The following is a 26287-nucleotide window of genomic DNA, read 5'->3' as shown; positions in this document are numbered from 1 at the left end:
TTCCTTCACTCTGTGGTCCGACTCATCCCAAACCATCTCAATTTGGTTGAGGTTGGGAGATTGTGGAGGCCAGGTCTTCTGATGCAGCACTCCATCACTCTCCTTCTTGGTCAAATTGCCCTTACACAGCCTGGCTAGTGTTGGGTTATTGTCCTGTTGAACAACAAAAGATAGTCCCACTAAGCCCAAACCAGATGGGATGGCGTATGACTGCAGAATGCTGTGGTAGCCATGCTGGTTAAGTGTGTCTTGAATTCTAAATAAATCACAGACAGTGTCACCAGCAAAGCACCCCCACACCATCACACCTTCTCCTCCATGCTTTACGGTGGGAAATACACATGCAATCATCCGTTCACCCACATTGTGTCTCACAAAGACACAGTGGTTGGAAACAAAAATCTCCAGTTTGGACAAATTTCCACTGGTCTAATGTCCATTGCTTGTATTTCTTGGCCCAAGCAAGTCTTTTCGTCTTATTGGTGTCCTTTAATAGTGGTTTCTTTGCAGCAATTCGTCTATGAAGGCCTGATTCACACAGTCTCCTCTTCATGTCTTAAAGTAATGACGGGCTGTCATTTCTCTTTGCTTATTTGAGCTGTTCTTTCCATAATATGGACTTGGTCTTTTACCAAATAGGGCTATCTTTTGTAAACCCGCCTACCTTGTCACAACACACCTGATTGGCTCAAACGCATTAAGAAGGAAAGAAATTCCACAAATGAACATTTAACAAGGTACACCTGTTAATTGAAATGCATTCCAGGTGACTATCTCATGAATCTAGTTGAGAGAATGCCAAGAGTGTGCAAAGCTGTCGTCAAAGCAAATGGTGGCTACTTTGAATAATTTCAAATGTAAAATATATTTAGATTTTTTAAACACTTTTTTGGTTACTACATGATTCCTTATGTGTTATTTCATAATTGTGATGTCTTCACTATTATTCTACAATGTAGAACATATTTAAAATAAAGAAAACCTTTGAATGAGTAGGTGTTCTAAAACTTTTGACCGGTAGTGTATATTGATCAAATATTTGGAAGAGGAAGACGGGGAGGAGTTGGAAGAAGAGGAGGTTGAAGACTAGGAGGAGGAGGTGGAAGAGAGGAAGGAGGAGGTGGAAAAGGGGGACAGATAATCTGAGTCAAGACATTCCATTCCTCGACAAGGTGCACTCTAGAAATGCACTTGACATCAGCAGCTACTGGAGTTGATTGAGAATGTGACATCCTGACCCCCTGTGCTAGTCATTGCTTATCTGAATAGTATTGGACAGAATACAGGTGCATTTATCTGCTCTATTCATGAGTTGTGTGTGGTGCTTGGCAGGCCTTGTGTACATGTAGCTGAGTAGAAGTTTTCCACTGACAGACTATCAAGGTCGACAGGAAAGTTTTACGCCTAACCTTTTGAGTGCCGCCCCGTTCAATATCCTTCCTGCTAGGCTACAGAAAGGGATAGATCACAAACTGATTTTCCTCATCTCAATTTGCCACTGATTTCATAGATGAATTACACTCTCAGTTAGCCATTAGGAGTTCATTGTGTAGAGCAAGCCCTTAATGTGTCCATCCTCCTTATGCGGTTAACTCATACAGAACACTGGCTATCATCTTACACACACGTAAGCCACAAAAAAACCTACGGCAGTAGCCTCTTGATGCAAGGCTCTTTGTAGGCCCACTCCTGTGGCCTTTAGCAGATAAGGAGGAGTGGTGTTCACAGGGAGCCCTCCATTAACTCCTAAGTGTGTGTGTGTGTGTGTGTGTGTGTGTGTGTGTGTGTGTGTGTGTGTGTGTGTGTGTGTGTGTGTGTGTGTGTGTGTGTGTGTGTGTGTGTGTGTGTGTGTGTGTGTGTGTGTGTGTTTGTGTGTGTGTGTGTTGAACGCTTTGCTCCCAGGGACTGATTGCTGTATTTGACCAGACTCCTTATCTCCAAAATACCTTGCATTTGTTGCTTGTGACTGAAAAGCCCCAGAGACGTTTGGTTTTGATTTATCTGGGCCATTCAGGGACTCCCATTATCTAAAGATGTGTGGTGATACGATGCCAGGCAATTCCTAATGTTAAGCATGAGATCCTGTTCATCCTGTTATTGTATCCTGCTTTGATCGCATCGGCCAAAGCTCTGTTGCCGTATTGACTGAAATTTCTGCAGCTCTCCACACCTGTGCCTCCCCACACCCAAACCCATGCTGTGTGAAGCGATGCACACACAGCAACAAAATATCAAGCAGCGCTCCAGCCCCTCCACACCTGCACTTGCTCAGTCAGCCACTCAGCAGACAGCACACAGCTAATGACCATGAGAATAACCAGCTTGGGCTAAAGCCAGGTTGGCTGATTCTACCTATGACTGGCAGTACTTCAGACAATTGAGAAATAGATGTCTTACTCTGGTTAGAAAAGCAAAGTCAACATACTTCTTGAATAGTGTAACTGAGAGTGGTGGAAATCCAGCTAAATTCTGGAATGTGGTCAAATCTTTGAAAAATTAATTCCCCACTTTTCATCGCCCCAGCAGGTTCTGACATCCTCTGGTCCCATAACAGACAAACATTACATTTGTCTGTTATATTTGAAATAATGGTTTCTGAAAATACCTCAAGTTCCACTAGAGGGAGTCCTTTATTCACCTCTAAACTTAATTTTTTCTTCATTTGAACCATTTTATTTCAATGATGTATTAAGTGCCTTGCATAAAATGTATGTAAAAATATCCACAGTAGCTGATTTGCTTATCCCTTTCTACTGCAGCTTTCTGCCCCCCTTCCCAGGCCATCATTGAAAATATGAATTTGTTCTTAACTGACTTGCCTAGTTAAATAAAGGTCAAATAATTAAATAAAAATTATAGAACCTTTGACCCACATTTTCAATATAACAATTACTTCTGGTGCTACCACTAAGATCTGGAAGGCGGTGCATGTCCTTCCCCTTTACAAAGGTGGAGATCCTTCTGACCTAGATAACTACTGTGTCATGCCCTGACCTTAGATACCCTTTTTATTTCTCTATTTTGTTAGGTCAGGGTGTGATTTCGGTGGGGATTCTAGTTTTTCTATTTCTTTGTTGGCTGGGTATGGTTCCCAATCAGAGGCAGCTGTCTATCGTTGTCTCTGATTGGGGATCATACTTAGGCAGCATTTTTTCCACCTTTAGTTTGTGGGATCTTGTTTTTGTGTTAGCGCAACAAAACTTTACGTGTCGTTTTATCTTTTCTTGCTTTTGGTGTTCATTTAATAAAGTTATGACGTACGCCTACCACACTGCACCTTGGTCCTATCCTTCCATCAATGAATGTAACAGAAGATCCCACCACTAATGGACCAAGCAGCGTGGCCAGGAGGAGCAGACATCCTGGACATGGGAGGAGATCTTGGACGGTAAGGGATCCTGGATGTGGAAGGAGATCCAGGCCGGAAAGGATCGCCTTCCATGGGAGCAGACGGAGGCAGCGAGAGAGGAACAACAACGACACTGGGGTTCGTGACCACAACAGAAGCCCGAGAGGCAGCCCCCCAAAACATTTTTTGGTGGTCACACAGGGTGGTTGGCGGAGCCAGGGTTTAAACCAGAGCCAACTCCCCGCACTCACCATGGGGAGCGCGTGCCAGGGCAGCACCATATTTTGCGGTGATCCGTGCGCATCCACAGCCCGGTGCGTGCTGTGCCAGCTCCACGCACTTGCTGTGCGAAAGTGGGCATCTGTCCAGGACGGGTGGTGCCGGCTCCGTGCGCTTGGTCTCCAGTGCGCCTCCTCAGTCCAGGATATCCTGCACCGGCTCTACGCGCTGTATCTCCGGTGCGCCTTCACAGCCCAGTGCGTCCTGTGCCAGCCCCCCGCACGTGCGAAGGTGGTCCTCTGTCCAGGACGCGTTGTGCCAGCTCTACGCTCCAGACCTCCAGTGCACCTCCACGGTCCAGTATATCCTGTGCCAGCTCCATGCACCCGGCCTCCAGTGCGTGTCTCCAACCTGGTACGTCCTGTGCCTGCTCCACGCACGAAGCCTCCAGTGATGATCCATGGCACGAAGCCTCCAGTGATGATCCATGGCCCGGAGCCTCCTGTGATGATCCATGGCCCGGAGCCTCCAGTGATGATCCATGGCCCGGAGCCTCCAGTGATGATCCATGGCCCGGAGCCTCCAGTGATGATCCATGGCCCGGAGCCTCCAGTGATGATCCATGGCCCGGAGCCTCCAGAGAGAATCCAAGGTCCGGAGTCTCCAGCGACGATCGGCAGTCCGGAGTCTCCAGCGACGGTCGGCGGTCCAGAGCCTCCAGCGATGGTCTGCGGTCCAGAGCCTCCAGCGTCGGTTCCCAGTCCGGAGCCTCCAGCGGGGGTTCCCAGTCCGGAGCCCTCTGCGACGATCTAGGGTCCGGAGTCCCCGGCGACGATCTACGGTCCGGAGTGCCCGGCGACGATCTACGGTCCGGAGTCCCCGGCGATGATCCACGGTTCGATTCCACGGTTCGATTCCTCCGGCGATGAGTCACAGCCGGGGCTTCCGGCGACGATCCCCGCACCAGAGGCAGCTGTCTATCGTTGTCTCTGATTGGGGATCATACTTAGGCAGCCTTTTTTCCACCTTTAGTTTGTGGGATCTTGTTTTTGTATAGTTGCTGTGTTAGCGCTACAAAATTTTACTTGTCGTTAATTTTTTCTTGCTTTTGGTGTTCATTTAATAAAGTTATGATGTACGCCTACCACGCTGCACCTTGGTCCGATCCTTCCATCAACGAACGTAACATACTGCCCCATTTCTAAACTATCTTGCCTTGCAAAAATATTAGAATCACTGGCAAACTCTCAGCGAATAACTTTTTTTTACTTAAAATTATATTCTTGATGTGTACTAGTCTGGTTTTAGACCTGGACATATCAAAATTTCACCAGCAATGCTTGTCTTAAATTATATATTGTTATTTTTTATTTATTTCACCTTTATTTAAGCAGGTAGGCTAGTTGAGAACAAGTTCTCATTTACAACTGCGACCTAGCCAAGATAAAGCAAAGCAGTACGACAAAACAACAACACAGAGTTACACATATACAAACGTACAGTCAATAACATAATAGAAAAATCTATGTACAGTGTGTGCAAATTTAGAAAAGTAGGGAGGCAAGGTAATAAATAGGCCATGGAGGCGAAATAATTACAATTTAGCATTAACACCGGAATAACAGATGTGCAGATGATGATGTGCAAGAATAGAGATACTGGGGTGCAAAAGACCAAGAGGATAAGTAACAATATGGGGATATTAAATTGCTTAGATCATAGGAATCACTGTGCTGCCATATTTATAGATCTATCCAAGGCCTTTGATACTGTCGCCCCCCCCCCCCCCCACTCATTGAAAGGTCTCTAAAATGGGCCTCGACTAGGCGTCTTGTAAATGGTTTGGGAACTAACTATCTGTCAGACAGGACACAATTTATGCTTTCTGATGGTGTCAAGTTAAGTTACCTATCCTCTTTACTATTTAAACAGTACCAGTGAAAAGTTTGGACATTCAAGGGTTTTTCTTTATTTTTAATATTGACTATATTGTAGAATAACAGTGAAGACATTAAAACAATGAAATAACACATGGAATCATGTAGTAACCAAAAAAGTGTTAAATAAATCAAAATATATTTGAGATTTGAGATTCTTCAAATAGGCACCACCGTTGATGGCAACTTTGAACACTCTTGGCATTCTCTCAACCAGCTTCATGAGGTAGTCACCTGGAATGCATTTCAATTAACAGTTGTGCATTGTTAAAAGTTAATTTGGTGAATTTCTTTCCTTCTTCATTTGTTTGAGCCAATCAGTTGTGTTGTGACAAGGTAGGGGTGGTATACAGAAGATAGCCCTATTTGGTAAAAGACCAAGTCCATATTATGGCAAGAACAGCTCAAATAAGCAAAGATAAACGACAGTCCATATTTACTTTAAGACATGAAGGTCAGTCAATGCGGAACATTTCAAGAACTTTTATCGTTTCTTCAAGTGCAGTCGGAAAAACCATCAAGTGCATTGATGAAACTGGCTCTCATGAGGACCGCCACAGGAAAGGAAGACCCAGAGTTCCCTCTGCTACAGAAGATAAGTTCATTAGAGTTAACTGCACCTCAGATAGCAGTCCAAATAAATGCTTCACAGAGTTCAAGTAACAGACACATCTCAACATCAACTTTCAGAGGAGACTGCATGAATCAGGCATTCATGGTTGAATTGCTGCAAAGAAACCACTACTAAAGGACACCAATATTAAGAAGAGACTTGCTTGGGCCAAGAAATACAAGCAATGGACACGAATAAGAAGAAGAGACTTGCTTGGGCCAAGAAACACGAGCAATGGACGAGCAATGAGTCACAAATTTGAGATTTTCTATCCAACCGGCGTGTCTTTGTGAGACGCAAAGTAGGTGAACAAATGATCTCCGCATGTGTGGTTCCCACCATGAACCATGGAGGAGGAGGTGTGATGGTGTGGGGGTGCTTTGCTGGTGACACTGTCTGTGATTTATGTAGAATTCAAGGCACACTTAATCAGCATGGCTATCACAGCATTCTGCAGCGATATGCCATCCCATCTGGTTTGCACTTAGTGGGAATATCATTTATTTTTCAACAGGACAATGACCCAACACACCTCCAGGCTGTGTAAAGGTTATTTGACCAAGAAGGAGAGTGATGGAGTGCTGCATCAGATGACCTGGCCTCCACAATCCCCTGATCTCAACCCAATTGAGATGTTTAGTCACGCCTGCTCCCACTCTCCATCCCTGATGCTCGAGGGTGCCAGGCTGCCCTACATTACGCACTCCTGCCACCATCATTACGCACACCTGCTTCCCTCATCACGTGCATCAGCGATTCATTGCACTCACCTAGACTCAATCACCGTGTTATTACCTCCCCTATATCTGTCTGTTCCCCAGCTCTGCTCCCCGCTTCTGCATTGATTGTCATATCACTGTTTTACCCGGTTCTGACACTGTTCCTGTCCTGTTCCATGTCTGTGTAAATTAAATGTTCACTCTCCATACCTGCTTCTCATCTCCAGCGTCGGTTCTTACAGGTTTGGGATGAGTTGGACCACAGAGTGAAGGAAAAGCAGCCAAGCTCTCAGTATATCAGGGAACTCCTTCAAGACTGTTGGAAAATTATTCCTCGTGAAGCTGTTTGAGAGAATGCCAAGAGTGTGCAAAGCTGTCATCAATGCAAAGGGTGGCTACTTTGAATAATCGAAAATCTAAAATATTTTTTGATTTGATTAACATTTTTTTTGGTTACTACATGATTCCACATGTATTATTTAATAGTTTTGAAGCCTTCACTATTATCCTACAATGTAGAAAATAGAAAAAATATAGAAAACCCTTGACCAAACTTTTGACTGGTACTGTATATAAATAATATTGGTCTATCTGCAAAACCTGAAACATTCATCTGTATGCAGATGACACTGTTATGTATGCTATTTCCCCTATGGCTGACCAGGCTATGCTGGAACTGTAATCAGATTTTGTAACCTTGCAGAAGCTCTTTGTTGATTTAAAATGTGTACCTAATGCAGAAAAAAATTTAATTGATACTGTTTTCTGATTCCCATAGAAATATTTCAGATGTCTTACACCAGTGGTCACCAACCAGTCAATCTTCAAGACATTCTTTGTCAATCACCAAACATCTCTTTAGAAAAGCCAACAATAAAGGCTTGCACCTTTGTAACTACGTTTCTTGTTGGCGTTCGCTGCAATTGATTCAGAAGCCCACTGGGTAGGTAAAGTGTTCCCATGTTGAACCATTTCATTTATGTGAAAAGACAAACTACCCAGCCAGAGAGAGACTGGCAAAAAATACAGCAAAGAGCTGCTGTTTTTATGACTGAGTTTATGTCTAAGTTTGAATTCAGCACTGTCAACACTGTTTCAAAACATAAAATGTTCTTCTCCCTACTTCAACTCGCTCTGCAGCTGCAGTGAATGAGTAACCAAGTGTATCGATAGCCATGCATTTAAATTTTTATTAGCAGCTTGTGTCTATTTTAGTATTGAAGAATATTTCACTTTCTCTGGTCATAGGAAGAACATTAATTTGTGCATGAGGCAGATGCGGTGTGACTCGAGTTTCGCCATCAGGTGGAAGACAGTTTCCCTTCTCTCTGATCAGTCTTACCAGAGGAAAGGAAGGAGAGAGCAGGGACAATGACAGACGGACCCTCTGCTGCTCTGTCCCTCCCTTCCCTGAGACTAATGCCGTGTTCAAAACAACTGGTAACTCGGAAATATCCAACTTTCGACTTCAGTGCGTTCAAGACAACTGGGAACTCTGAAAAAAACGAAATCCGACTGGGGAAAAATGGTTTTGATCAGTTATCCAACACGGAATTCCAAGTTGGAAATTCTAGCACCTTTCCAGAACTCCGACTTTCTAACATGGAGATCACTTATGTCATGATTTTACCTCGTTTTCCCCACCGTGTTCCCAGTTGTCTTGAAAGCACTATGACCATCAGATGCAGGTAACATCAGTCCAGTAAAATATAAAAACTAATTATTTACAAATTATTTAAATTTATGCTCAGCTGTGCCTCGCAAGTGCTACACCAACAAATACATTTTGTTATCAAAATGTTGTTATCAGAGTTTTCAAATATAATATGATCTCAGAAGAACAATATTGTCAGGCCAAGCATAGCTATGTTGTGATAACGTATTAGGCCTACTCAAATCTGCGCGGTAGAGCTTGGCTTGCTTTTATACCTCGAAAGTGATCTTGACTCAGAAAATGTTGGTGACCACTGGGTTACACATTTATGCATTGGATGGTTCTTTCATTGAGCAGGTTCCGGCCTATAAATATCTGGGCTTTTGGATTGACAATAATCTGACGTTTAAAAAACATACGGATGAGCTAGTTAATTTGTAACGCTCGTCGGAAGGATGAGACCAAGGTGCAGCGTTGTACGTGTTCATGCTTCTTTATTAAATCCGAACACCAAACAAAACAACAAAAGAACAACAAACGTCACGTTCTGAAGGCTACACAGAGCTAAGAAAAAACAACATCCGACAACCTAAGGTGGCAAAACAGGCTGCCTAAGTATGATTCCCAATCAGAGACAACGATAGACAGCTGTCCCTGATTGAGAACCATACCTGGCCAAAACATAGAAAACAAGTCATAGAAATAAAGAACATAGAATGCCCACCCAAATCACACCCTGACCAAACCAAATAGAGACATTAAAATGCTCTCTATGGTCAGGGCGTGACATAATTAGCTGAGGTTTAAAGTAAACTTATTTTATTTAACTAGATTTCCTGACAGTTCTTGACTAGAGTAGTCCCTGCTGCATTCCGATAAATGGAGTCACCATAAACCTTTGGATGCCGTCTACCATAGAGGCGTTTTAATATGCATCCTGTATCAAAATGTTGGCAGGTCCTCATTAAAATCCTGTAGATTACTCCATTATTCCCTTTCTGTTTACAAAGTTCTACTACACAAGCGTCCGACCTACCTCACTTTAAAAATATGAGACACCAAACCCGTTCACAGGGATGGTTAACTCTCGGGGTTCCACTAGTACGTACCGATCTAGATAAATCCCCCCATTTTTGGAATAGCCTACAGAACTCCCTACATCTCAACTTTCTGGTGCATCTAGGGCAGTTTGGGGCTTTAATGTTGAGTGAATTTCATTTTAAACTGTTTGGATTCAATGTATACTATTTTATTTGGGGTGTTTGAAGCTGTAGTGTTGATTCTGCAATTTGTAGTTTATCTTAATTTATTGATCATTTTGAATGTGTTATATTGTTGTCCTCAGGACACCATTGTAAATGAGACCCTGGTCTCAATGTCCCCTGAATAAATCAAAAGTTAAATACAAATAAATAACCAGCTTCCAAATGCAATTTGTTTAATGTTCCACTGCCATCCACTCAGTAGGAATGGGGAATGATCCAACCGAATATAACTGTTGGAATGAAACTACATATAAGGGATTGTGAGAAATTCTGTAATAAGCATGTGTAACTGGGTTTTATTCAAGCAAACCGGCAAATAACATTGGTCAATTAATTGTTGCCATATTGTCTGTTTTTTTTTTAACCAAAATGTCTAACATTCTGGAGGGATCAGGTATCAGTGTACAGCCTATAGGGAGGAGGTCAGAGACCTGGCCGTGTGGTGCCAGGACAACAACCTCTCCCTCAACGTGATCAAGACAAACGAGATGATTGTGGACTACAGGAAAAAGAGGACCGAGGACGCCCCCATTCTCATCGACGGGGCTGCAGTGGAGCAGGTTGAGAGCTTCAAGTTCCTTGGTGTTCATATCACCAACAAACGAACATGGTCCAAGCACACCAAGTTTACCCATTTCATTTGAATGTCTCAAGTTAGAATCTCTGAGTAATCTCTAACTCTATATCATTCATTCAATTTTGACCGAGTGAAAACCACCTGTGTAAAGAACTCCTGACACAAAACAAACTTTCCCCTAAAACCATATAAACTTCCACAAGGGTTAACCTCACTCGGAAAAGGAAACTTGTGTTAAATCAAACTTCTTTACCTCAACACGTCTTAACAAGCAGTTCAAGTCTTGTAAAATGGCACTTGTGCAAATGTGAACTTCTTAAAGTCAGGGCAAGCTGCCAAGTTAGATTACGTGGTTAAGGCAAGAAGCGTTGAAGCATATCCTCCCAACTTTAGGGGCAGAAAAACGACACAGTCTGCAATACGGTTGTCTTTTAGCAAATTTGACAAGAAATAGACTTGGCATTTTCTTTGTCAAGGCACTTTGCCTTCCTGAATTTATACTGTACTTTGGATGCTTACTGTCTCTGCCTGAGTTTGCATATCTAGAACCTTGAACAGCATTCAATGCACACCAACATTTTACAATCAACAGAAGGAGAACTGTGGGAAGCAGGGGCATTAAATTAAGCTCTAGCCTTATTATAGTGGTTAGAGATTGAGAATATGTTCTTAAAGGAGGGATATCTTTTTAACAAGATAATACCAGGCCAAGAGGGCAACCTTAAAGGATGCATTAAGCTGAGCACATGACGATAACAACTATACTGTAAGTAGCCTAAAGTGCATGGGTGGCAAGTTAGTGGTTAGAGCGTTAGTCCAGTAACCGAAACGGTTGCTGGTTTGAACACCCTAGCCGAGAAGATTAAAAATCTTTTGATATACTCTTGAGCAAGGGACTTAACCCTAATTTGTTCCAGGGGTGCCATATTACCATTGCTGTAAAACAACACATTTCACTGCACCTATCCGGTGTGTGACATTCTTATTTTGTTGTTGCATCAAGTCAGTAGATCCAAGTGCTACAGCACTTCACAATCATATAAATAGACATAGCCGTTGAGTATACTACAGTTTTTGGCGTGTTAAACAAACAGCTATATTCCAATCACATTTATGGCAGTCTAGATCTTCTGACTGTATTTTTTTTTTTACACTTACAGCCTAACAAGGCTGATGTTTGATCACCTCCTGTAATATCCCAAAACGTCATCTCTGTGCCAGTGTCATTAGCCCATGCATTTACAGCATGCGAAAGACAGCCAGTCAGACAGTCTATGATAGGACCATTCATGAGCAGAGAGGAAGGGTCCCTAGAGCAGCAGCATACACTTCCTCCTGATCTGACTGAAAAAGTAGGCTACCCCAAAACAACAAGAGACTTGCAGGTAGATGAGAGGACAATGCAAATCCCCCAGATCCATTATTGAAGGTGTTTTCCAACAGGGCAGGAGAGCATCCTAATTGTAACTCTACTGAATGGTGTCTTTATCTCTGTGTGCATTTATGATCCCCAATTTATACCAGACTAAATTGCTTGTGCTGTACATCCCGTGGGTATAATTATCTAAAAACCTTCCCCAGATTTTTGTCTGTGCAGATAGAAGGCTGTTGACGGTTTGCTTCCCTGTTATCTGTATGTTGGGGTTTGACGATGCTTGTCATTGAGAAGTTAAAATTCAGACTCAGTCATTTGATTCCTGATGATTATCTTAATAAATCATTACTGCAGCTATAAATAGAGAGTTGCCAAGCAGTTGGGAAATTGGCTTCATGTATTTATTTATGTTAAAGCAATAGGAATTCATTATACATGCTCTGTGACAAACTTAGCATTCCTGTGGTGTGTGAGAGGGATGCAAATTTGGCTCAAGCTCCCACTGAAGCACTCTAAAGAACCCTGTCTGTGTTACAGGAGCTTGGGCAGCTAACTACCAATAACGGTGCGTGCTAGTGTATTTGTATGCGCATGTGCATATGTATGTGTGTGTACGTGTATGCATCTTACACTTCTTGTGGGCTACTGTAGAGAAATCAGGTCTCTTACATAGTCAATGAATCTCTGATAGGGTCAGCAATGCAGTAGATAGTCTCATTACAAGCTTATTTTAGCAGTGTTTTAATAGCTCGCACCAAACTCTGTGTGGTGATGGTGATGGTGTTGCTATGGATACCAGACATGGAAACATAGCTAGCGGTGGAGATCCTCTGGTGATGAGCAATTATAATGCATGGAACACTGCAGGGTTTGATCAATATACCCAATTACACACGCTGTAAATTGACAGCAACGCAATCGGGAAAATACGTGCAACAATTCCATTGTCTTCTGTTTCTAATGGTGTGGAACAAAAGGCATTGATACTGTATGAGCACCATGATATTCGTTCGGTTATTAATGCATGGTGAGACAGATCTCTCGCTCTGATGTCGCTCCGCAGAGAAAGAGAGAGAGAGAAAGAAGGAAAGAGAGTGGAGAGAGAGAGATGATGTTGATAGTGTTGGTATTTGAATGAGTTGCTGAGATCAGACGAAAAAGCCATGACTGGCATGTAAATGTCTGTGTAGAATGTGTGCAAGGCGTTACCATGGCTGGTGCCATTCGCTGAGGAAAACACTATGCAAATGGTGACATTTCCTCTCATACAGATTCAGTCAGTTTTACTGCCATACAGATATTTACTACTGTATGTCCCTCACTACAGGGTGTCAGAAAATAAGTGGCATTTCAATATTTTAAGTACCATAGCTCAGTTTTAAGTAGATTTTTCATGGACTGCTCTTCAAACACAGATATGTGCCCTCTTACGTGTTTCAGCCTAATCTAAGACTCTTGAAGGAAACAAGTGCCTCTTGCGGGTATGTGAACTACATAGCTGCTTGAACAATGATTGCCTTCTAAGAATACGGTTACATAATTCAGAACAAACTGAAATTATAGCCTAATTAAAGGTTATGCAAGCTCAGAGTGTTTGAAAATTCAAGTATGAATGGTGTTATGGTGTCCGTCTTGTTGAGCTTAATCGTAATCTTCTTAAATGTACAGTTAAATACCTCAGTCAGGCCGAGGACAGTCCAATGACTAATCTAAAGGTGCTGAGAGTACAGAGAGATAAAGAGTCACATTTGCTAATTCACTTTTTCTAGGTCAAGGTTCACCAAGGAGTGAGATGAGACAAGTTATAACGCCATTTAACATCCACATGCGTGATGCTACAGCATCCATTTTGCGCCAGAAAGCTCAATATACATCAGCTATTGCAGTGGAGAGGCGATAAGTGAGTCATGCAATACTGAAGAAACTGCTAGTTACTGCTGATACATACAGTACACTATGGAGAGTAGGCAAGTGTCTAATATACAGTGAGCTCCAAAAGTTTTCGGACAGTGACACATTTTATGTTGTTTTGGCTATGTACTCCAGCACTTTGGATTTGAAATAATACAATGGCTTGATTAAGGATAGTCCTTAATGAATCGTGAATAATGATAAGTGAGAAAGTTAGACGCACAAATATCATACCTCCAAGACATTCTAACTAACCTCTCCCTATTACTATACCAGGGGTGTAACGCTCGTCTTTCTCCTCATCTGAAGAGGAGCAAGGATCGGACCAATATGCAGCGTAGTTTAAAGACATAATCACATTTATTTAAACGAAGACGAAAAACACTTGAACAAACTACAAAATAACAAACGACGTGAACAGACCTGAATTTGAGAACAAAACACATGAACGCACGAACAGGACGGAACGGAACACACACACACACACGAACGAACGAACGAACGAAACAGTCCCGTGTGGTACAAACACTGAAACAGGAACAATCACCCACAAACAAACAGTGAGAACAGCCTACCGTAATATGGTTCTCAATCAGAGGAAACGTAAAACACCTGCCCCTAATTGAGAACCATATCAGGCTAATACATTGAACCCAACATAGAAACACATAACATAGAATGCCCACCCCAACTCACGCCCTGACCATACTAAACAAAGACAAAATAAAGGAAATAAGGTCAGGAACGTGACAAGGGGAGGTTAGCATGTCTTGGGGGTTATGATATTTGTGCATTTGTAACTTTTATTCAGGACTATCCTTAATCATGATAGCATCCACATTAATGTAGAAGTGTTTAGAAACATATTCTATTCTTATTTACAATTAAAAGTACAAAAAAATGTTTTATTTTATTTACCATTCATTTTTACTGGGCACAAAATAATCTGAAACACTACCAAAACAAACAGCAAATGCATCCAAACAAGTATGTAGAGTTACAAGCTTGATGTAATCATTGCATGCTACAAATTTGGGACCAAACACTGAACTTTTGACTACTTTATTTATACGAATCTTTAGGGGTGTAAATCATTTTTACACTTACCTTTTTGAGAAAACAAATATTTATTTACAGTACTCTGGATTGTTAATTGGACTCGTTCTGTCATTTCAAATCTAATCAAGTTGTATTAGTCACATACGTCGAATACAACAGGTGTAGACCTTACAGTGAAATGCTTACTTACGAGCGAGCCCCTAACCAACAGTGCAGTTTCAAAAAACACGGATAAGAATAAGAGATAAAAGTAACAGGTAATTAAAGAGGAGCAGTAAAAAATAACAATACATACAGGGGGGTGCCGGTACAGAGTCAATGTGCGGGGGCACCGGTTAGTCGAGGTAGTATGTACATGCAGGTAGAGTTATTAAAGTGACTTATGCATAGATGACAACAGAGTGGCAGTGGTGTGGAGAGGGGGGGGGGGGGGGTGTGTGAATAGTCTGGGTAAACATTTGACTAGATGTTCAGGAGTCTTATGGCTTGGAGGTAGAAGCTGTTTAGAAGCCCCTTGGACCTAGACTTGGCTCTCCGGTACAGCTTGCCGTGTGGTAGCAGAGAGAACCATCTATGACTAGGGTGGCTGGAGTCATTGAGAATTTTTAGGTCCTTCCTCTGACTCCGCTTGGTATAGAGGTCCTGGATGGCAGGAAGCTTGGCCCCAGTGATGTACTTGGTCGTTCGCCCTACCCTCTGTAGCGCCTTGCAATCGGAGGCCGAGCAGTTGCCATAGCAGGCAGTGATGCAACCAGTCAGGATGATGGTGCAACTGTGGAACCTTTTGAGAATCTGAGGACCCATGCCAAATCTTTTCAGTCTCCTGAAGGGGAATAGGTTTTGTCGTGCCCTCTTCACGACTGTTAGTTTGTTGGTGATGTGGACGCCAAGGAACTTGAAGCTCTCAACCTGCTTTTCTGCAGCCCCGTCGATGAGAATGGGGGCGTGCTCGGTCCTCTTTTTTCTGTAGTCCACAATCATCTCCTTTGTCTTGATCACGTTGAGGGAGAGGTTGTTGTCCTGGCACCACACGGCCAGGTCTCTGACCTCCCTATAGGCTGTCTCGATGTTGTCGGTGATCAGGTCTACCACTGTTGTGTCATCAGCAAATTGAATGATGGTGTTGGAGTCGTGCCTGGCCGTACAGTCATGAGTGAACAGGGAGTACAGGAGGGGACTGAGCACGAACCCATGAGGGGCCCCTGTGTTGTGGATCAGTGTGGCGAATGTGTTGTTACCTACCCTTACCACCTGGGGGCGGCCCGTCAGGAACTCCAAGATCCAGTTGCAGAGGGAGGTGTTTAGTCTTTAGATTATTGTTTAGATTTTAGATTATTTGTGTATTTGTATTGTATTTGAGAGACATTCTACTGCACTGTTGGAGCTACTAACATAAGACATTCTACTGCACTGTTGGAGCTAGTAACATAAGACATTCTACTGCACTGTTGGAGCTAGTAACATAAGACATTCTACTGCACTGTTGGAGCTAGTAACATAAGACATTCTACTGCCCTGTTGGAGCTAGTAACATAAGACATTCTACTGCACTGTTGGAGCTAGTAACATAAGACATTCTACTGCACTGTTGGAGCTAGTAACATAAGACATTCTACTGCACTGTTGGAGCTAGTAAAATAAGGCATTCTACTGCCCTGTTGGAGCTAGTAACATAAGACATTCTACTGCACTGTTGGAGCTAGTAACATAAGACATTCTACTGCACTGTTGGAGCTAGGAACAAAATACATTCTACTGCACTGTTGGAGCTAGAAACATAGGACATTCTACTGCACCGTTGGAGCTAGAAACATAGGACATTCTACTGCACCGTTGGAGCTAGTAACACAAGCATTTCACTCTCACCTGCAAATCTGTGTACACGACCAATACACTTTGATTTGATTTGAATAAATGCTATGGGAGTACGAGTGGTTGGATTGATATTTTCCCCCACAGCATCAGAATGCACACACCCAGACCACTCATGGAGCAATGCATGATAAATGAATGTGTTGCTCTTTTTGCTTTACAGTAGGCAAGGCCAATTTCTCTCAGTGATTACATTGAAATCCATCAAGACCACCTACAAGATCTCTGGGGTATGACCATGATAGGTTCTGCTCTTCCCTCTCTCCATCAGCCTTACATCAAGCCCAACCTGTAGATAGGGGTAAGTGCTGTGAGAGCTCTTCTCTCCCCAGTAGTGTAGCCAGACCACCCTATAGCCAATAAGTCTAACAGAGTCTAACAGCTATGGAAGTAGGTGATCAGTGTTGTAACAGTACAGTACAATGGTGTGGCTCTTTTCTCTGTCCATTTCCCTCCACAGGCATAGACCTGACCGCCTGTAGATAAGTGCTTGATAAGGGCTATGGGGCAGTTTTACTATATGAGAGTACATTCTAATTAATGTTGCTTCTCCCTCTCTCTCTCTCTCTCTCTCTCTCTCTCTCTCTCTCTCTCTCTCTCTCTCTCTCTCTCTCTCTCTCTCTCTCTCTCTCTCTCTCTTCGTCCATCTTCTTTCTCCCTTCCTCCACAGCTGTACATCCAGACAACCACCCTCACCATCTCTATGAACCTCAGTGCATCTGTAGCTCTCGGGATGCTCTACATGCCCAAGGTGTACGTCATCATCTTCCACCCGGAGCTCAATGTCCAGAAGAGGAAGAGGAGCTTCAAGGCCATGGTCACCGCCGCCACCATGTCCTCCCGCATCTCTGTGAAGCCCAGCGAGAGGCCCAATGGAGAGGCCAAGACCGAGTTGTGTGAAAACCTGCCCACCGCACCCACCGACCCCATGAGTGAGTCACACAACATGGCCATTAACGTATTCTGTAACTACTTTGTTAAATAAAAAAATTACTGACCATATAACTACTATTTAGTATCTGTAGTAGTGGAAGTAGCAACACAAACTGTTTCAAATTAAAAAAACATATTCCTAGTTACTGTGTACTGTACATGTAACTCCATGGTATCTGTTACATCCCATGACACATACTGAGAGCAGTGAGAACCCTGCTTACCATGAGTCAGTCACGCAGCATAGCCCGTTGTGCCTAGATTGAGATAACGAGGTATTAGACAGAGATGACTTAATCAAAGACATCAGGAAGTGCACATGGGAGCCAGCCATTCAGTCCTATTCATTGGCTCTGCCGTTCTGACTCCCAGTGTAAACTGACTTCCTGAAGAAGATTGAGATTTATGACATCACTGTCTAATCCTTCCCCATCTCATTCCAATCGCGTATTGTGTCAGTGGTATAATTCACATTCCGGTCATATGATGTGGGGTGCTATATTATAGGTCCACTGGTCTTGGGGGATCATCTCTGATTACTTAATTAATGGTTATCTAGTTAAATGCATAAATTAGCCTTAGATTAGCAGAGACCAAGACAAGACCAAAATGGGTGGCTTTGTCTGTTGTGTAGCTGGTATCTAAGAGCACAGGAGGTCTGTGTTGAAGACTGGTAAATGAGGAAAGGTAATCTGTGACACCGACTGTGTGTCGTTGACACCACACTGCACTACTGCTTGTGTGGTGCAGTGGGTTTGATGGTTTTCATAATGAGAACATCATTAGGTTGAAGATCTTAGACCAGTCATCCATACAGCATCCTTCCAGATCCTTGATATCCTTTGTCTGCACATATGGACTGCCCTCATCAATTCAAACCACAGGTTTTCAACGCGGTTCAAGTCCAGAGACTGAGATGGCCATTGCAAAATGTTGATTTTGTGGTCAATTAGCAATTTGTTTGTCGATTTTGATGTGTGCTTTGGGTTATTGTCTTACTGGAAGATCCACTTGCGGCTAAGTTTCAGTGGGTAGTATATGAGGCTTTGGTGACAAAACGGATGGCACTGTGATAGACTGCATCCAATTTGTTGAGTAGAGTGTCGGAGGCTATTTTGTAAATGAAATCGCTGAAGTCGAGGATCGGTAGAATGGGCAGTTTTACGAGGGTAAGTTTGGCATCATGAGTGAAGTATGCTTTGCTGCGAAATAGGAAGCCGATTCTAGATTTAATTTTGGATTGGAGATGCTTAATGTGAGTCTGGAAGAAGAGTTTACAGTCTAGCCAGACACCTAGGTATTTGTAGTTGTCCACATATTCTAAGTCAGAACCGTCCAGAGTAGTGATGCTGGACGGGCGGGCAGATGCGGGCAGCGATCGGTTGAAAAGCATGCGTTTAGTTTTACTTGCATTTAAGAGCAGTTGGAGGTAATGGAAGGAGAGTTGTATGGCGTTGAAGCTCATCTGGAGGTTAGTTAACACAGTGTCCAAAGAAGGGCCAGAAGTATACAGAATGGTGTCGTCTGCATAGAGGTGGATTAGAGAATCACCAGCAGCAAGAGCGACATCATTGATGTATACAAAGAGAGTCGGCCCGAGAATTGAACCCTGTGGCACCCCCATAGAGACTGTCAGAGGTCCGGACAACTGGCCCTCCGGTGCAGGCACACCCAGACAGTCGTGAAGAGGGCACGACAAAACGTATTCCCCCTCAGGAGACTGAAAAGATTTGGCATGGGTCCTCAGATCCTCAAAAGGTTCTACAGTTGCACCATCGAGAGCATCCTGACTGGTTTCATCACTGCCTGGTGTGGCAACTGCTCGGCTTCCGACCGCACGGCACTACAGAGGGTAGTGCTGGGGCTAAGCTTCCTGCCATCCAGGACCTCTATAGCAGGCAGTGTCAGAGGAAGGCCCTAAAAATGTTCAAAGTCTCCAGCCACTTTAGTCATAGATGGTACTCTCTGCTACCGCATGGCAAGTGGTACCAGAGCGCCAAGTCTAGATCCAAGAGGCTTCTAAACAGCTTTTACCCCCAAGCCATAAGACTCCTGAACACCTAATACAACTGCTCTGAGCAGTTGTGTTAATATAAAATATACATAGTCTTTTGCAAATTTTTCTTGCTCATCTTTATCAAGTGTGCCAATCATTTTGGACCTAACTGTACCTGTGATGGACAGGATTAACGTAAGCCAGTTTAAATCGCCCTATACTATCTCCATGCTTGCCTCATTTTTCTAGACTAAATCAAGAAATGTTTGACAGGCCATGGTAACACATCACGGTTCCCATCGGCCTTATTTTCTCCATCTCTACTAATCACCTGGCACACACCGCACATGTCATCAACAGGTGCTGGCCTTCTCTCAATTCCGGCTCATATGACAGCTATTCCTAACGTCCTGTGATTGTCATTGTCATCTGTGTAATGAGCTGGAGTATGTGTGTGTGTGTGTGTGTGTGTGTGTGTGTGTGTGTGTGTGTGTGTGTGTGTGTGTGTGTGTGTGTGTGTGTGTGTGTGTGTGTGTGTGTGTGTGTGTGTGTGTGTGTGTGTGTGTGAGTGAGTGGGAGAGTGAGTGGGAGAGAGCTTGTGTCATCAGGATGGCGTCTCTCTGCCAGTCACACATGTGGCTTGTGGAGCGAACACACTGCGTAGGGGGGACAACCTCAACAGCTGTGGTAGCAGCGCATCCAAATTCCCCAAGCAGAGCCCGAACGGGGCTCATCTCCGAGAGGCCCTCCCAAAAGTTCACTGTGTTATCTGCTCTGTGCGTCTCTAACCTTCTGTCTCCCTACACGCATGTCGCCTCGCTTCCTCTCCTCTCTTCTTGCTTCCTCTCTCCTCCCCTCACCCTTCTCTTTTAGCAGCAGTGGAAGTGACATTTATTAATGGTGAATTCATATACATGACCTCCCCTGAACTGTGGAGCCACAGTTCAGGGGAGGTCATGTATATAAATTCACATCAGTAATGTACATCAGCCCCTATAACCGTCAAAGTACCAAATAGTACCTTTCAGGAGGGATCCCCTCTCACTGATCTGACTCATAATGATTTAGAGTTATTAAGTAAGAGAATTAGTAGCTCTGAAGATTCTACAGGACATCACTATCGATATTAGTCAAAATATCTCTATGACTGTCCCTTACAGAGATGTAAGGATTTGCCCTGTAATTTAGAAATATTGGCGATGTCTCCTCTCTGTCCCGGCAGTGATTATGAGCAAGTATATATTGACCACATCAGGCATGTGTAGATGAATTAACGATTTGTAGGTACATTTTTGTATTATGACCAATCAATCAATACCATGACAAGGGAAATTGTACCCATGGGTGCCACAAACACATTTGTTTTACTATCCTTGTGGGGACCAAACAATTGATTACCATTCCAAATCTAAATCTAAACTAACACCTAAGCCTAAAATTGCCTTTTTCCTTGTGTGGCTCAGCGAAATGTCCCCCCTTGTACTGACTTCTGGTCCCCACAAAGATAGTAAAACCAAAAACACAATAACACACTCACACACACACAAACAAAATCATAGCTTTCTTCTTGAAAATATAAACTTTTTTGACCAACTGCACACATATACAGCTAAGACTGCAAAAGCATGTTGTACATCTCCACATGTTTTATTCATCATAGTCACTGGCCAAGACTACAAAATAAGTCTGGAAGGAAGTGGTAGGACTTTAATTGCATAACCCATGGGAGTTGGTCACCATGGCAAGATTTAGAGCAGTAAGAAAAAAGGTTTACAGAGCTACACTATATATAAAAAAGTATGTGGACACCTCTTCAAATTAGTGAATTTGGCTAATTCAGCTACACCCGTTGCTGACAGGTGTATCAAATCAAGCACACAGCCATGCAATCTCCAAAGACAAACATTGGCAGAAGAATGGCTTTATTGAAGAGGTCAGTGACTTTCAACGTGGCACCGTCATAGGATGCCACCTTTCCAACAAGTTAGTTCCACAAATATCTGCCCTGCTAGAGCTGCCCCGGTCAACTGTAAGTGCTGTTATTGTGAAGTGGAAACTTCCACCATGGCTCAGCCGCGAAGTGGTAGGCCACAAGCTCACAGAATTGGACCGCTGAGTGCTGAGCTGTCCTCGGTTGCAACACTCACTATCGAGTTCCAAAATGCCTCTGGAAACAACGTCAGCACAATAACTGGTCATCGTGAGCTTCATGAAATGGGTTTCCATGTCCGAGCAGCCGCATATAAGCCTAAGATCAACATGCCCAATGCCAAGTGTCAGCTGGAGTTGTGTAAAGCTCGCCGCCATTGGACTCTGGAGCAGTGGAAACGTGTTCTCTAGAGTGATGAATCACGCTTCACCGTCTGGCAGTCCAATGGACAGATCTGTGTTTGGCGGATACCATGGAGAACGCTACCTGCCCGAATGCATAGTGCCAACAGTAAAGTTTGGTGGAGGAGGAATAATGGTCTGGAGCTGTTTTTCATGGTTCAGGCTAGGCCCGTTAGTTCTGGTGAAGGGAAATCTTAATGCTACAGCGTACAATGACATTCTAGACGATTCTGTACTTCCAACTTTGTGGCAACAGTTTAGGAAAGACCCCTTCGTGTTTCAGCAGGACAATGCCCCCATGCACAAAGCGAGGTCCATACAGAAATGGTTTGTCTAAATCGGTGTGGAAGAACTTGACTGGCCTGCACAGAGCTCTGACCTCAACCCCGTCGAACACCTTTGAGATGAATTGGAACGTTCGACTGCGAGCCAGGCCTAATCGCCCAACTTCAGACCTCACTAATGCTCTTGTGGCTGAATGGAAGCAGGTCCTCGCATTAATGTTCCAACATCTAGTGGAAAGCCTTCCAAGAAGAGTGGAGGCTGTTATAGCAACAAAGGGGGCACCAATTCTATATTAATGCCCATGATTTTGGAATAAGATGTTCGATGAGCATGTGTCCACATACTTTTGGTCGTGTAGAGTATTTCTCTGCTTTAAGAAACGCAATGTGCATCGACCTCCATTAAACAGGAGAGAACACTGCATAGGTGGAGTAGTGCAGTACCCAACACAGACATACCATTGTACCTACCTTGGTGATCAGCAAAGTTGAGGTCCGTTTCCATGGCAATGTAGAGACAGGGATCACATCAAATGCCCTAGCATTTGTTAGGTGCCCACTTGTGTGGTATTTGTGTTGTTGTATCGCTAGTTAGTATCTGAAAATAGAGAGTTTGACTCAGGGGTGTTGCTGAAATTAAACAATGCACTAAACCAGACAGCGATTGTGCAACGATTATTAACGGTGCACGTTCACATGCAATGCATGAATGTATGATAGAGTTGCAGGGTATTTATATATTATGCATGTACTTTATGTCTTCTCTATTTACACTGCCTTCAGAAAGTATTCATACCCCTTGACTTATTTCACATTTTGTTGGCTTACGATGAGGCCATAGGCCCACCCACTTAGGAGCCAGGCCCAGCCAATCAGAATGCGTTTTTTCCCCCCACATAAGGGCTTTTATACAGACAGAAATACTCCTCAGTTGCATCAGCTGTACAGGTGGCTGTTCTCAGACGACTCTGCAGGTGAAGAAGCCGGATATTGAGGTCCTGGGTTAGTGTGGTTACACGTGGTCTGCGGTTGTGAAGCTGGTTGGACGTACCGCCAAAATCTCTAAAACAACGTTGGAGACGGCTTATGGTAGAGAAATGGACATTCAATTATCTGTCAACAGCTCTGTTGGACATTTCTGCAGTCAGCATGCCAATTGCACACTTCCTCAAATGTGTGTTGTGTGACAAAACAGAACATTTTATAGTGGCCTTTTATTGTCCCCAAGCACAAGGTGCACCGGTGTAAGGATCATGCTATTTAATCAACTTCTTGATATACCACACATGTCAGGTGGATGTATTATCTTGGCAAAGGAAAAATGCTCACTAAAAGGGATGTAAACAAACATGTGATTTTTTGTTGTTGAGAAATCAGCTTTTTGTGCGTATGGAAAATTTCTGGAATCTTTTATTTCAGCTCATGAAACATTGGACCTACACTTTACATGTTGCATTTATATGTTTGTCGGGTGTACAGTAAGTATTCACACCCCTAAGTCAATACTTTGTAGAAGCACCTTTGGCGGCAATTAAATCTTTGAGTCTTTAAACACTCTGTCTGTATCAGCTTTGCACATCTGGATTTGGGGATTTTCTCCTATTCTTGCTTGCAGATTTGATCAAGCTCTATTAAGTTAGACAGGGAGCAGCATTGAACCACAATCTTCAAGTCTTTCCACAGATTTTCAATGGGATTCAAGTCTGGCCTTTGGCTGGGCCACTCAAGGACTTTTATATTATTTTTCTGAAGTCATCCCAGCATTGCTTTGGCGTATGCTTGGGGTCATTGTTTTGTGGGAACGTAAATCTTCGCCCCAGTCTAAGGTCGTTTACACTCTAAAGAAGTTTCTCATCAAAGATTTAATCTGTATTTGGCTCCATTTATTGTTTCCTCTATTCTTACCAGTCTACCAGTCCCTGCCACTGAAAAGCATCCCATAGCACGATGCTGCCACCACCGTGCTTTACGGTAAGGGTGATGTTCAACGTGTGATGAGCTGTGCCTGCTTTTCTCCAGTCATAGAGCTTTGCATTCAGAATACAGAATATTTTGCCCTATGCCCCTTTTGCCCTATGCTTCTTGTGCCTTTTGCAAATTCCAGGTGTGCTGTCGTGTCTTTTTCTCAGGAGTGGCTTCTGTCTGGCCACTCTCCCATAAAGCCCAGATTGGTGAAGTGCTGTAGAGATTGTTGTCATTCTGGCAGGTTCTTCCATCTCAGCCAAGGTCACCTCCCTGGCCAAGGTCTTTCTTGCCCGGTTGCTCAGTTTAGTCGACAGCCAGCTCAAGGCAGAGTCTGGGTAATTCCATATTTCTTCAATTTCCCAATGATGGAGACCACTGTGGTCTTAAAAACTTTCAACACTCTAGAAATTGTTTTACACCCTTCCCCAGATATATGCCTCATCACAATTCTATCTCAGAGATCTATGAACAGTGCCTTGGACTTCATGGTATAGTTTCTGCTCTGACATGCAGTCAACTGTGGGACCTTATATAGACAGGTGTGTTTCTTCATAAATTATGTCCAAACAATTGAATTGAACAGAGGTGGACTCCAATACTGTTGTCATGACATCTCAAGGATGATCAAAGGACATTGGATGCACCTGATTCTTATGTAAATTAGATATTTCTGTATTTCATTTTCAATAGATTTGCAAACATTTCTATTGTGTGTAGATGGGTGAGAACAAAATCAATTTAATCAATTTTGAATTCAGGCTGCAACACAACAAAAAGTGGAATAAGTGAATAGGTATGAAAACTTTCTGAAGGCACTGTATGTCTGCGTATGTTTGTCCATTGCTTATTGTATTTTGTTGCACTGTTATAATAATCTTATAATCATTATAATCTTTGACCTACCTCGCTTCTCAGGTCAAGCTACGAAGAAAACATATGTGAGTTACAACAACCTCAGGATCTAATGGCCTCCCAGGGAATGCTCCGTGTCCTTACTCTGGGATGATGACCATAACTGGGGAGCACAGGAAGAGAAGACTGGCAGGGGTAGGGGCAGGGACAGGCTGCCTAGATAGTACTATGGTTTCCAGGACTGGGGATGGTGTCAACCTTTATCATTTTTGTCTTCTGAAGAGGAAGATGAAGGGGGAAGGAAAAATGGAGGGATGGAGATATTTGATATGAGCAGTGAATGATGAAGAGATAGCTAGCTGTAGAATCGTAACTGGGCCCTGATCCATGCTGTTCTGTTCTGATCTGTTCTAGAACCAGACTGTGGGTTCTTAGAACCTCTGTAGTGTGCTCCCTTATCTCTGAAACAGTCAGTGATGTGAACAACCTCTGATTCAGGAGTCAGTCTAAGCAATCCCTGAGAGAAAGAAGACTGGACAGTTTATTTCAATGTTTTGTTGTTGTAATATCCATTAAAGCCATATTCTCTTGCAGTGCCCATGGTTTGTTTTTAAGTTAAGTGAGGTTTCTTCTGAGTTCCTTGTGCCTGATCTTACATTTTTTTCAACAGAATATTATGTTGAATTTCGACCTTGACTGAATCACCATGACTAGCAAGCTCTGCCACATGTGTTTTGTTTTTATGAAATCCACTGACATCAATCATTTTAACATGAATAACTATGTCAGCGTGATGAGCAATGTATCTATATTTTTTGTAAATATCTGAGAGTATTTTCATGTTTGGATAACAACAACAAAAATATCCAGTATATGTTCATTGGCTTTGGATGGTAATTAAAAAGCAGCACAAACTGTTCACATTGCATGTGCGAATGTATGTCTGTTCTATTTGATGTAAAACAAAAAAAAGATAAATAAATTCTGAAATGACTATGATCTTAAGCATCATTCTGAAGTGTATTAATTTCTTTTAAAGAAATGACTTGATTCATAACAGAATATGGCTTTAATCTGTTATTAAAATGAACCCCTCTGCATCTGTCAGCATGTTGGTTTTATATAGTTTTGTACTTTATGCTTAATTATCAATGGTGTGGGAAGAAAACCTATCTGAACAATCATGCAAGTATGTTGTGATGTTGTCTGTCCAATTATCAACATGTAATAAAATCATTTTGTTATCTTTTATACAGTTAAACAAAGCGGAACTTAATCGTTATTTGTGTGCATGTGTGTGTGTTTGTGCCAATATTCCTGTATTGGCGTGAGTGTGGCGTGAGGGGGCATGTGTGCATGCTTATTTGTGTGTGTGT

The 26287-nt window shown here is 43.0% G+C and overlaps 1 protein-coding gene across 2 annotated transcripts in view; it reads left to right on the top strand.

The window, feature by feature from the left end:
* The window catches only part of LOC129861088 (metabotropic glutamate receptor 7-like), a 120107-nt gene extending 94191 nt beyond the window's left edge, over positions 1 to 25916 (top strand). For both annotated transcript variants that reach the window (XM_055932199.1, XM_055932200.1), the window contains 2 exons: positions 17221 to 17482; positions 24975 to 25916. In XM_055932199.1, the coding sequence (XP_055788174.1) occupies positions 17221 to 17482; positions 24975 to 25024 (312 nt within the window). In that variant the 3' untranslated portion in view covers positions 25025 to 25916. The remainder of the gene's footprint in view (positions 1 to 17220; positions 17483 to 24974) is intronic.
* Positions 25917 to 26287: the final 371 nt, after the last annotated feature.

This window comes from Salvelinus fontinalis, chromosome 8 (assembly GCF_029448725.1).
Source record: "Salvelinus fontinalis isolate EN_2023a chromosome 8, ASM2944872v1, whole genome shotgun sequence".
Taxonomy (NCBI): Eukaryota; Metazoa; Chordata; class Actinopteri; order Salmoniformes; family Salmonidae; genus Salvelinus; species Salvelinus fontinalis.
The sequence above is the reverse complement of the archived record's forward strand: the minus strand, read 5'-3'. Positions and strand labels throughout refer to the sequence as shown.